Here is a 13,141-nt window from a genome sequence, read left to right on the forward strand (position 1 = left end):
TCTGTGAAAACTTTAACCTTTGGTGTAGTTTTGTTAAGGTTTTTCTCCTTATTATTTATAGAGTACCTCAAGGAAGTGACCCCCTCTTTATTTAGCAGAGATTTTTAGAGAGTTTATTTAAGATTTTTTTCTCTCTTCTTCCCTTCTATGATACATGAAGAGTTCCCTTAATTTCTTTATCCCCTTCCTTTTTATTGTGTGCTACTCGCTTTCTTTATTGTGAGAATTCCCCTTTTTGTTAAGCCTTTTTAATAAGCCTTGTATAGCCTCTTTTAATTATAGATGTTACTTTGTAAATCATATGCCTTTGACTTTAGCGTTGTACTCACCCTTCCCTCCTTTGATTGTTTTCTGAAAGTTATCGTTCTTCCCGGTGGCCTGCAGGTTGCTAAACCTCCTTCTTTCTGGTAGCGGTTTGGAATTGCCGGGGCTCGATCTGTCCTTAGCCCGACTCCTCCCACGCAACACCGGTGGGGGAGGAGTGAGTCCTTCGGCAATAGTGGCAATGAGACCCGGTACCAAGCCGGGCCTGTGGGGAGAGGAGAAGAGTGAAGGGGCAACCAGGTACCGCCTCACTCGTACAGGGTAACAATAGAGGCGTGAGCCCTCTCCTCGGGTATTAAACAGCCGGATCCTGCTGGTACCTCCTCCCTCGCAGCACCGGTGGGGGAGGAGGACGTACACTTTGCTTCTTCGGCTCTCCTCGCCAAGCCCCTCTCAGCAACCAGGTGAGCGCTAAACGGATCAGAGTGCGGCAAACCAGCGGCCACCGGTTACTTTGTCAGTCGGGAGGGTGAGAAAATAATGCAGTGGGGATCTATTAGGCTTAGCTTGCGGACTTGATTTATAGGTATACCTTTCAATTGAGTTTTCGAACTTTATTAGCAGATATATAGATTTTTCTTCAGGGGGTCACCTGTGGGATTTTAGCGATCTTCTCTGTGCTAGGGAGTTTTCACACAGCGGAGTGGAATGCGCTGCGGGTTCCGGCAGCGCGTCTATTATGCTGGCCAGGTAGCAGCCCTTTACGTCTGGGCTAGGTGCATGGGAAACATCACCAGGTGCTAGGAGCTGGAGAACAAACGCTCAGCCACCTGTGCTAAGCTCCTCCTCCGGAACCGGATCTAGGGCTTTTAATTTTAATCAACTTTCCAGTTTACTTTTATCATCAAATTTGCTTTTTTCTCTTGGTATTCTTAGTTTAAACTAAACATAGGTAGGCTCATATGCTAATTTCTAAGCCTTTGAGGGCTGCCTCTTATCACATGCTTTTTAAATCTCTTTTCAACATAAAGAGACAAAAAGTACACGTGGGCCATATAGATAACACTGGGTTCAGGCACAGGGGGTTATTTAAGATTTAGCACAACACAATGCTAAATTTAAGACAATAGATAATAAACAGTCACAGTCATGTGATCAGGGGGCTGGAAGAAGGTTCCTAGATACAAGGTAATTACAGAGGTAAAAAGTGTATTAATATAACTGTGTTGGTTATGCGAAACTGGGTAATGGGTAATAAAGGGATTATCTATCTTTTAAATCAATAACAATTCTATGGTAGACTGTCCCTTTACGGAAATAAATAACAAAATAGTGTGGGTACAATGAAACAGGCAGTGCTTTAGACACATCCTAAGGACTTTACTTTTTAAAATAAATGAATTGGTTGTTTCTACTGATTGTTTTTTTGTTTTTAACATTACAATAATAGCAGGGATTGTTTCCTAGAACACTGAAAATAGCATTTAAATATTATATTCAATTATTGATTTCTATAGGTGGCCGTATGCAATTCAGCTAATAAACATGGGCATATAACTACAAATAGGCCTATTAGTTTCATAAGCACACTGCTCCAGAGTATATCATTTCTAATGAAAATGTGCTAATATTTTTCTTCAACTAGTAAGAAACAAGGACTATGGATAGCTTGGAGTTTGGCTTATTATAAATAAAATGAGTTTAGGTATTCTTTCTGATCATTTTATGTATTACAGTAAATCAGTCAATCAATCAATTAAGCCATTGTAATAGATATTACCCCCACTTGTGTTCATTCAAACCATTGTAAAGCTTTTTCTACAGTTCCATATTTCAAAAAGAAGAAAAATTTGGAACTATAACATTTTATTTTACAGTGCCCTTTCCAGTCTAAAATATATCTAAATCTGTTTCTTTTTCTTTGACGAAAATTTTCAGCTTTAAGAAGTGCCCTATAGAATATTTTTATGCAGGAATAGTTGTGGTGCTTGACTTTGTTTATAAAGCAAGGAAAAAAGATCAGACAGACCATCTGCTTTAGATGCCAATGAGCCATTGATATACAAACATTTTTCCAAAATTCAGCTTTACTAATCCATCTTATGTCTGCCATTTGAAGATGAAATTGCTACTCCATGCACTATGAATTAACAGCTTGTGGTAAAAAAAACTATAAAGCTGCTATTTTCTCTCTTTGAAACATCAGCAACTAACTTAGCTGGACAGGTATTATACTGGTTGCTTAAATGGACATTACATTCCAGTTTTTTGTTGTGTATTTAAAGGGACACTGAACCCAATTTTTTTTTTCGTGATTCAGATAGAGCATGCAATTTTAAGCAACTTTCTAATTTACTCCTATTATCAATGTTTCTTTGTTCTCTTGCTATCTTTATTTAAAAAAGAAAGTCCAGAACCTTGGACAGCACTTGTTTATTGGTGGATGAATGTATCCACCAATTAGCAAGAACAACCAGGTTGTTCACCAAAATGGGCCGGCATTTAAACTTACATTCTTGATTTTCAAATAAAGATACCAAGAGAATGAAGAACATTTGCTAATAGGAGTAAATTAGAAAGTTGCTTAAAATTGCATTCTCTATCTGAATCACAAAAGAAAAAAAATTGGGTTCAGTGTCCCTTTAAACTAAAAGAGGACTTTTCAAAATATTTTTGAAATGTTTAGAATAAATAATATGTTTCATATTTTCATGTCATACTTGCAGAAGTGTGTCCCTTTTCTTTAGAAAATGCTAATTTTTCTTATGCATGAAATGCATAGTAAATATTAAAAAAAAAAAAACCACCACCGCCTCAACTGACAAAAAGGACAGAGCGTCTCTGCTTCATTGGCTGTTATATGATATATGCCTCTGAGACACAGAAAGTGCACTGACCTATCTGCGGAAGGTGCAGGAATCAAGATCTGTGTTTGGCTTGTTCCAAAAAAAAAAAAGAAAAAATATTTGGACCAAGGAGTTACCCAATGATGGGGGGAGGGATTAAAGGGCCACTAAACCCAAAATCTTTCTTTCATGATTCAGATAGAGAATACAAATTTAAACAACATTACAATTTACTTCTATTATTTATTTTGCTTCATTTTTTTTAGATATCCTTAGTTGAAGAAAAAGCAATGCACATGGGTGAGCCAATCACAGGAGGCTTCTGTCTGCAGCAACCAATCAGCAGCTACTGAGCATATCTAGATATGCTTTTCAGCAAAGAATATCAAGAGAATAAAACAAATTAGATAATAGAAGTAAATTAGAAATGTTTAAAATTGCATTGTCTTTCTAAATCATGAAAGAAAAAATGTAGGTTTCATGTCCCTTTAAGTTGCGTAGGACTCAATAAGTGCCCAATAAACAAAGCTTCACTGGATGGAACAGAAAAATCATACAGACACTCACAGGGGAATTATTTAAAAAAAAGTACTGTCCCTAGGAGATGTCTCCCATAGGATTTAATGGAGCTTGTTGGGGAGAATAAAGTTAGCATGGAGTTAGAACACACTTTAATCTGATTTGTGTTGGATGCAATATTTAATTTTTACTCTGCTTTCAGTGTATAGTATTTTTTTAAATTGCTTCTATTTTCATATACAGTACATGTGTTTATGCATTAAAGTGATACTTGCTTTGGATATTTTTACACAATTTCCTCGGCTTGGTCAGCAGAGCTCTAGATAACCAGGAATGTGGGGTAAGCCAGGGTGGGGGAAGAAAGGACTGTGATGAGACCCACCCCCTGGATGATAACCTATGGCCATCACCCACATAAATACATTGTGCAGACGACCAGCATGTGTTTTTATTTGCACTTAAAGGGTTAACTAGTTTTACCTGTATTATTTCAAAGCAAATTCAAATTATTCCATAAAATATAATTTATGCAGAAAAAAATGTTACAATTTTGAATGTGATTAAGCAATTCTTTAATACATATTTTTATTTCAATATTTAATTTATTAGTTTTATACAATTGTTAAATTATGACTTTTTGTGACCACTATTGTAATGTATGCATATCCATCACATCCTTAAAAGTTGGGAACACCTCTTTTCCAGACACACTGTTCTCAAGATAAACATTGTCATTAAAAAATTATGATAGGAGCTTCATAGTGCTGAGAAGAGAGCTTTAAGGAATGGGGGCCCTCAATCTGAAATATATATTACAAATTAACTTTACTCAATTTTAAAAGGGACTCTAAAGACTAAAAACATTTCAAGCACCAACCTCTAATCATAGCTGCTGCCATTTTGGAACCTAGGTTACACCGCGGGTATTTAAAGGAGATTCTGCACATGTGCAAATAGGTCAGCACAGGAATGTAGTAGAAGATAGATTTCAACGTGGCAGCACCCATGACTAGAGGGAGGTGGGGAATAACCTCAATACTATGCATATAAAATGTATTTAGTGTTCAATGTCCTTTTAATACACTACATGTGGACAATGTTAAACATTTTCTATTTTTCCTACTATAACCTGCGTTTAGTTTGGATAAAGTAGATTTTTGTTTGGTTTCTAGGACAGTATAATTGTAGACTAAGGTCTCTGATTCTCTAAAGCTTTTTGGTTTGCTGAGATTCTATAAGGTGACTTGCCAGTATTAAGAGGCCCCTCATGAATTGTTTGAAAAGTAAATTTTACCTTGGGAACTGTGTATCTTAATAAAGGGAGTTTACTATTATACTTTATGTTACGGAGAGACACTTCATTTACAATATAATGCTCTTTAAAAAAGGCTGCTGATTTTTCTTCATGCCAGCAAGTTTTTGAGAATCTTGCCCTAAATATTATGTGCAATAAGATGAGATAGAGTCATTTTTATACTTTAGAAAATGTTCCTGTCCACCAATAGAACTCTAGATTTTTTTCTTATTCAGTGAATAAGACTCCTTTAGGCACAAACATCCATTTTCTGTTACTTTCAATATAACATTAAAAAACTTTTACAGTGTTATTTGTTATACAATGTTATTTGTTTCTGTTTAATGTCCATTTAACACTTTTCTTAAAACACTATTGCACTTTTATTTAGTTTTCAGTCATTTTTTAGTAGTTCTGAAGTTTATCTAAGTCTATTTCTGAAATGATGGCACATTTTGCTTTTATACTGTATATTGCTGTGATCTACAACATATATGGGATTTTTATATGCAAATATAAATTGATTGATTGTTTTTAGCATTCGTGCTTTTTTTATTTTATTTATTTATTGTTCATCTAAGCATGGGCATGCAGTCAGAATTTACAATTAAATCCTGATATACAGCATGAAGATTAACTTAAGAACATGTCTGGAAAATTATCCAAGTCTTTTAAATCTATTTCTAATAACTAGAATATTTTTTTTTATCAAAATGTATTCAAATATCCTATAAAACAAGGCATTTAATCTTATTTTATGGAAATTACAGGGTTTAACAGGTAGTGAGATTTTTCCCCTTAAAAGTGACCCTAAGACAGCTACGGATGTGTTCATGTTATATATAAACAGCAGGCACATCATACTGTATGCACAGAAAAAAAATCACTGCTTCACCTACCAATGGGGACATTGTCAGGAATAGCAGGTAGAGAAAAAAATCCTATTAAAATGGTGTGAAGCCAACAATGCACAGAATAGATAGGGCCAATTACTGTAACACCCCAGGTTGAATTCCCGGAGGGGAGTTGTACAAGACATGGAGATAATAATACATAGTCGTGCATCAAGTGTATTACAAAATCTGATAATCTATTTTGTCATGTGAATTCATACTAGCATTAAAGGGAAATTATACACTCATTTTTTCTTTGAATAAATGTTTTGTAGATGATCTATTTATATATGAAAACCGATACGGTACTTCTTGGTGCACTTTTAAGAAACATTATTTATAGCATTAGTGACCACCATCCTGTGCCGCTTGAACTCACATGGCATCGAGGATCCCAGTTAGCTCAAGCAGGGGAGCGGGCGGCAGAGCCGGAGATACCGCAGTTAGCGGGTGGATTGCGCTCCCCCAGGACCAAGTACTGAAGCAACGATCAGTGAGTAGAATTGTATGTGGGCCATTTTATTTGATTGACTTGTTAACTGTCATTACCTATTGGGGCAGGGGCGAGGAGAGGTGCTTTATCCGAGGAACACACGGATAGGAGAAATCACTTTGCTCTTTAGATCTATTTATATAGCCCATAACGTTCTTTTTTTTATAAAATGTATAGTTTTGCTTATTTTTAAATAACATTGCTCTGATTTTCAGACTCCTAACCAAGCCCCAAAGTTTGCTCCTGTTTGTGAAAAGGGTCTTTTCATATACAAAAGAAGGGGGAGGGGGGAGTGTCTTATTTCCCACTTGCAATGGGCTTTCCAACTACCTTTTTAACAAAGCTAAACTGAGAGCTTCTAAGTAAGTTTTTAAACAGTTTTATACTGGATTTTTGTATCTGTATCTGTGCATCTTATTCTTTATAGTAGTGTCTATTACATGCAGTTATATGAAAATGAGTGTATACTGTCCCTTTAACAACATTCATTTTAAACTATTATGAGACTCAAAATGTTATTTCCTTTTTTTTTAATTTTTTTGGTTTTTGTTTCTTAGGCCAAAATATTTAAATTAAAGGCACAGTAAATTTAAAAACAAATTTTCATGATTTACCACTAGTGGGAGCTAGCTGAGCGTCTGGTAGGCAAATGTCAAGAGGCATATATGTGCAGCCATCTAGCTTTCAGCAGTGCATTGCTGCTCCTATGTATGCTCTACAACAAATGATCCCAAGTGAACAAAGCACATTTAATAATAGAAGTAAATTAAAAAGTTGATTAAAATGGCATGTTCTATCTACATCATAAAAGTATAATGCTGATTTTACTGTCCCTTTAAAAGAAAACAAGAGAATTCTAAATGCCAAGAGAACTGACGATATTGTATGGGGATTATTCTTAAATAAAGTATGGGTTTATAAGGAAAATGTTTAGCCCATGGTATATAAATGTTTCCAGATTAAAAGTTTAATTTACAGACAGATGTTATCAGACAGCGGATAGAGGTGAGACCTTTTGTACAAGGGTTTTTGTTTCTTATATGTAATACATGTATTAAACTTTATAAATAAATGCACTTTTTTAAGTAATAATATACATTTTGTACAAAAAAAGGTTACATTGACCTATGTTTTAAGATGATGTTTAGAATTTGATTTTCCTTTAAAATAGAAAAATAGTTTTTGTCTCTATTGGGAAATATAAGCCTCATGTATTCATATAAAAAAAATAAGGTTTGTGATAATGACCTGTAGAACTTTCAAACTATTCAAAAACAAAATATTTAATGTCTATTGATCACCACATCACCTTTTGCTGCCTTTTTTTCATGATTGGTATTTTCCTGAAATTAGACGGATTTGTTTGTGCGTAACTCCCTCAACACTAAAGTGCACATATAACCTTCTATTCTTTAGGGATTTGAAAATGTAAGACTTTTTCTCACCTCCCTCATTATCCTTGTTATCAGCACAAGATGTTTCCATGGCAACATTGCATCCGGACCCTCTCCAGCCGGTCTGGCAGATACACTGCCAGCTGTTCTGACCGAGCGTGCATCTCCCATTGCCATTGCAGAGATCAGGGCAGCCATCTGGTTAAAGAAAGGAAGAAGATAAGTATAAAGAGATAGAGATCTGGACTAGATGACTGTGGTCTGCATAGATGATAAAATGAAACCATGCCTGAAAATTGATCTGCCATCAGCAAAAGCTATGCTTGGTTGATTGGATCTTAAATCAACATTAAGGCCATCTCAGATATGACAATATGTTCCCTGTACCTTAGCTACTCATTAGAATTCAGTTGAGCCTTTTAATCAAGTCAATAAAAAGCACTTGGAGAATGGCGACCATGAAAATAGAATTTGATTTCTCTGTATATTCCAAATCTCTGGCCAATGAATGAGAGTCAAAGTTTGACTGCACTTCTAAGTGTGCAAATTTGTATATCACTTATTAATTTGTCATACTAACAACTGGATATAATTGGCTAAGTAGACAAACGTTACTGCTGTTTCCTTACCACCTGAGAGAATATGATCTGCAGAATTTGTACACAATTTGCAATTTGAACCTTCAGGCTTTTTATGTATAATGGCACATGCATTTGCAGCACTGTAGGAGCAGGACTAGATAATTATAAATAATTACAATGATGGTATGCTGGTGCCTGCAGTTTGTAGATAAAGATAAATGAGTTTATGGTGTCATAAAAATGAACATATTGCATAAAATTATATGTTTGCTGTATACCAATGAATGTAATACTATTACCATATCCATGAGCAAGTAGTTCCTTATATGTACAAAAAATACAGTGCAGAGTTCAAGAAGCAAACATTTCTTTTATTAACCTACAGATGTAGCTTGAATTATTTCAGCTTTTGGCATGAAAATGGGTGCATTGATTTTCAGAGAATAAGCAGAAATAATGATACTGTTGAATGGTATGTTCATTCAACCAAGAAAAAAATGTGTTATCGTTTAATGATACAAAATGCAATAGTAAATATCAGATATATGTGTTTCTTCTAAAATGACGAGCATTGAAGGCAAATGTAAAAATCCAATTTTGTGAATGGTTGTCAACAAACTTGAAGTTTGCCTGGAACTTTAAAACTAACCTACTTCACTTTCGCCTAGATTACGAGTTTTGCGCTAAACAAATAAAAAATGCGTTATTTCACTTTCAATAGTACTGCCATTATGAGTTACTGAAAAGCCTCCTTGTGCTGTGCGTTATGGTGCGTTAAGCTCCATACCGCACAAAAGCCAAGGGATGAGTTTACGTGCTTGTACATGCTTTCCCCCATAGACATCAATTGGGAGAAAGTGTTAGAAAAAATAATAACACCTGAAGTGCAGAATGGCGATCGCCGTAACGCAACCCCATTGATGTCTATGGGGAAAAGAAAGTTACATTTAAACCTCACACCCTAACATAAACCCCTAGTCTAAACACCCCTAATTCGCCACTCCCCAACATCGGCAAAACTAAATAAAGTTATTAACCCCTAATCCTCTACTCCCTGACATCGCTGCCACTAATAAAAGCTATTAAACCCTAATCCTCCGCTCCCCGACATCGCCACCACTAAATAGTTATTAATCCCTAATCCACCGCTCCCCAACATCGCCGACACCTAAATAAAAGCTATTAACCCCTAATCCGCTGCTCCCCGACATGGCTGATGCTAATAAAAGCTATTAACCCCTAATCCTCCACTCCCCGACATCGCTGCCACTAAATAAAGTTATTAACCCCAAATCCGCCGCTTCCTGACATCCACACCACTAAAAAAAGTTTTTAACCCCTAATCCACCACCCCCGACATCGCCGGGACCTAAATAAACCTATTAACCCCTACACCTAACACCCCCTACTTTAAATTAAAATTACAATATAACTATTTAAAATAAGTTATACAGGATTTCAGTAGCTCTCACCCTTTTGGCTGTTTTTAACAGCTAATAGGATTTCAGAAGCTCTCATGCTATTGGCTGATTTGAATTTAAAGAATCAACTCAGCCAATAGGAATGCAAGGTACAACATTTTAAAACGGGTACCTTGCATTCAACTTCAGTTTACGGCGGTGAACATATGAAGAGGATGCTCCGCACAGGATGTCATCGCTGGTCCAGGATGGCTCGGCTCCACGCTGCTGGGATGAAGATAGAAGATACCCTGCGATGGATGAAGATGTCGCCACCTGGATGAATACTTCTTGCCGCCTGGATGGAGATGGATGTCCGGACTTCAGGAACCATGAGTAGATAATCTGGGGTTAGTGTTAGGTATTTTTTTAATTTTTGTGGGTGTTTTTTTCAGATTAGGGCTTTGGGCAAATTGTAAAAGAGATGAATGCCCTTTTATGGGCAGTGAAAAATAGCTGAATGCTCTTTTAAGGGCACTGCCCATATAATTAGTTTTTTTTATTTTGGGGGTTGGTTGGGTGGTGGGTTTTACTGTTGGGGGGACTTATTTTTTTTTACAGTTAAAAGAGCTGTTTAACTTAGGGCAATGCCCTACAAAAGGCCCTTTTAAGGGCTATTGATAGTTTATTATAGGCTGGGTGGTGTGTTAATTTTGGGGGCTTTTTATTTTTATAGGGTTATTAGATTAGGTGTAATTGTTTTTATTTTTTATAATTTTGCTTATTATTTGTTGTGATCTTAGCTTTTTTTGTGATTTTAGTGTTTATTTAGGTTTGTAATGTTAAATGTTTTAAAATTTTTTTGTAGGATTAGTTTATTTAAAATTTGTAATTTAGGATTTTTAATAATAGTAATGTTAGGTTAAAGGGCCATAATACCCAAATGTCAAAATATCACTTGAACATCTCTATGTAAAAAAGAAAGATATTTTACCTCCAAAGTTCCTCAGTATCCACATCCCATTGTAAAGGATTTCTAAGCAGCATATTAGTGTGTCTGTCCTGGGACAACTGAAAGGATGAGCCTCGTGCACTCTCGTATTATTTCCCTATTCAGATTAGGGAAGTTTACAATGAAATCTCATGAGAGTTAAGTTAAATCTCATGAGATCACAGTAAAAGAGTTCATGACCTCAGCACTGCTGATGCTGATTGGCTGCTGTTCATTTCTTCATTTTTTATTTTTTTACCTGGAGCTGGGAGCAGCTGAGTATAACTTTTTACACAGAACTTACTCTGCTGAGCTGAGGAAATTGTGAGGTAAAATATCTTCCTTTTTTACATAGAGAAGCTCAGGTGATATTTTCCTGTCAGCTTTTTACAGTTATACTGCATCAGTTTCAAGTTATTTAGCATATGAGTAATATGTCCCTTTAATTTATAGTTTATAGTTAATGTTAGTTTTATTTTTATTTCACAGGTAAGTTTTTATTTAAATATAGTTATATTGTAATTTTAATTTAAAGTTAGGGGAGTGTTAGGTTTAGGGGTTAATAGTTTAATTTAGTGTTTTGTGATGTGGGGGGGTGGCGGTTTAGGGGTTAATAGGTGTATTTAGTGGCGGCAATGTGGGAGGTCAGAGATTTAGGGGTTATTAGGTTTATTAAGTTGTGGCGATGTGGGAGGCTGGAGGTTTAAGGGTTAATAGGTTTATTTAGTGGTGGCTATTTCGGGGGGGCGGCGGTTTAGGGTTTTTTATATTTAAATAGTGTTGCCGATGTGGGTGGGTGGCAGATTAGGGGTTAATACATTTATTCAATAGTTGAGATGTGGGTGGGTGGCAGATATGGGGATAATAAGTTTTAAATAGTGTTTACGATGCGGGAGGGTGGCGATTTAGGGGTTAATAGGTTGTTTATAGTTTTTAGTCTACTTTGTAACCGTTTAGTTATGAATTTTGTGAATCATTTTTGTTTTGCAAAATCCATAACTACTGCTCTCAGATGGCGGAATGGATCATGTCGGTATAAGCTGTAACGCAAGCATTTTTGACCGTCGTTAATCATGTGTAACTTCCTTTATGGATGCCGGTGTCTAAAGAATTGTTGAATAAACCTTCTGCCTGCTTTTACTTTTGAGAGTTTGTGGATTATCCTTACTTGTGCTGCTAGTCTGGAGACCGGGCGCCTTTTCGTATATATGTTGTATCTTCTATTGGAGGCGGTTGATGGAACGCCTGTGAAACTGGCACCGGTTGATGACATCACTCTTATGGTCTGCATGAGTAAGTCAACATGAAGGCGGCTGAATAGTTTGGTGTTTTGGTCTGGTGGGGTGAGTTTGGTCTTTGAGCACTACCAGTTTTTTCTCATGTAACGCAAGCATTTTAGCCTGAACGCACAACCTGCAATACCGGCGCTATGAAAATCCCGCATTCAAACATAATTTTTTTAGTGTGGAATGGATGTTGCCTTACAGGCTAAAATGCTTGCGTTACAGCTATACCGCGGCAACTCATAATATGCGTTCTTGGCCATTCCACATGCAATGGACAATTTTTCAGCAGTATAGCTGTGTGGTGACTCATAATCTAGCTGTTAGAAATTAATTGTATTAAGATTTAAATTATCATTCTTCTACTTAAAAGAGATTGAGTATTGGTATGCAAAAATCTACATAAACTTAACCTTGCAGAAAAGTTCAATAGGTCATGCAAACATGTCTCTTTGTAAATTCAACTTACTTTAGGGGGTGTTTGTTTTGTTGTGTCGCAAAAGAGCTGTTAACTTTAGGGCAATGCCCTACAATAGGCCCGTTTAAGAGCTCATGGTAGTTTATTTTAGATTATACTTTTTTATTTTGGGGTGGGTTTTTTATTTTTTTAAAAGGGTATAAGAATAGGAATCATTTTTATTATTTTGTATAATTTTGTTTGTTATTTTTTATTTTATTAATGAGCAAGGGGCGCCAACATAGTGTGAATCGTTAAAATAACAAATATAAAAGTGAAGTGCAAAAAACTACTCACAAGGAAAGTGGCACCTTAAATGAATAAGGTGCGATAAAGCAGGCTGACATTCAAATTCCAGCAGTCAGTACGCTGGAGGTCTCACCCAGAGGACCTGTGGAATCCAGATAGGCGTCTAGAAAGTGGCACCCACGTTTTTTAGGGCCAAAGGTCATGAATAATTATGGAAATCGAGATCGCGCTGATAGAATAAGGAAGTTGAATGGGGCAGAGCGTGTCAATGCCGGAGCATATTAGAAAGAGTTTTTTTGTCATACACTGACACTGTCAGTTTTGGAGAAAAGTCTCGGCGGCGTGAGTGCAGCAGGAGAACACCTATCAGCTTGCAGCTCACCTGGCCCGGCCATTGGCCCTAAAAAACGTGGGTGCCACTTTCTAGAAGCCTATCTGGATTCCACAGGTCCTCTGGGTGAGACCTCCAGGGTACTG

General features: G+C 36.4%; 1 protein-coding gene across 1 annotated transcript in view; it reads right to left on the bottom strand.

Moving 5' to 3' along the window:
* Positions 1-13,141, bottom strand: part of TENM2 (teneurin transmembrane protein 2) — a 1,369,502-nt gene that overhangs the window by 239,641 nt on the left and 1,116,720 nt on the right. Inside the window, exon 13 of the mRNA XM_053719586.1 lies at positions 7,755-7,901. Within this exon, the coding sequence (XP_053575561.1) occupies positions 7,755-7,901 (147 nt within the window). The remainder of the gene's footprint in view (positions 1-7,754; positions 7,902-13,141) is intronic.

This window comes from Bombina bombina, chromosome 6 (genome assembly GCF_027579735.1).
Source record: "Bombina bombina isolate aBomBom1 chromosome 6, aBomBom1.pri, whole genome shotgun sequence".
Lineage (NCBI taxonomy): Eukaryota > Metazoa > Chordata > Amphibia > Anura > Bombinatoridae > Bombina > Bombina bombina.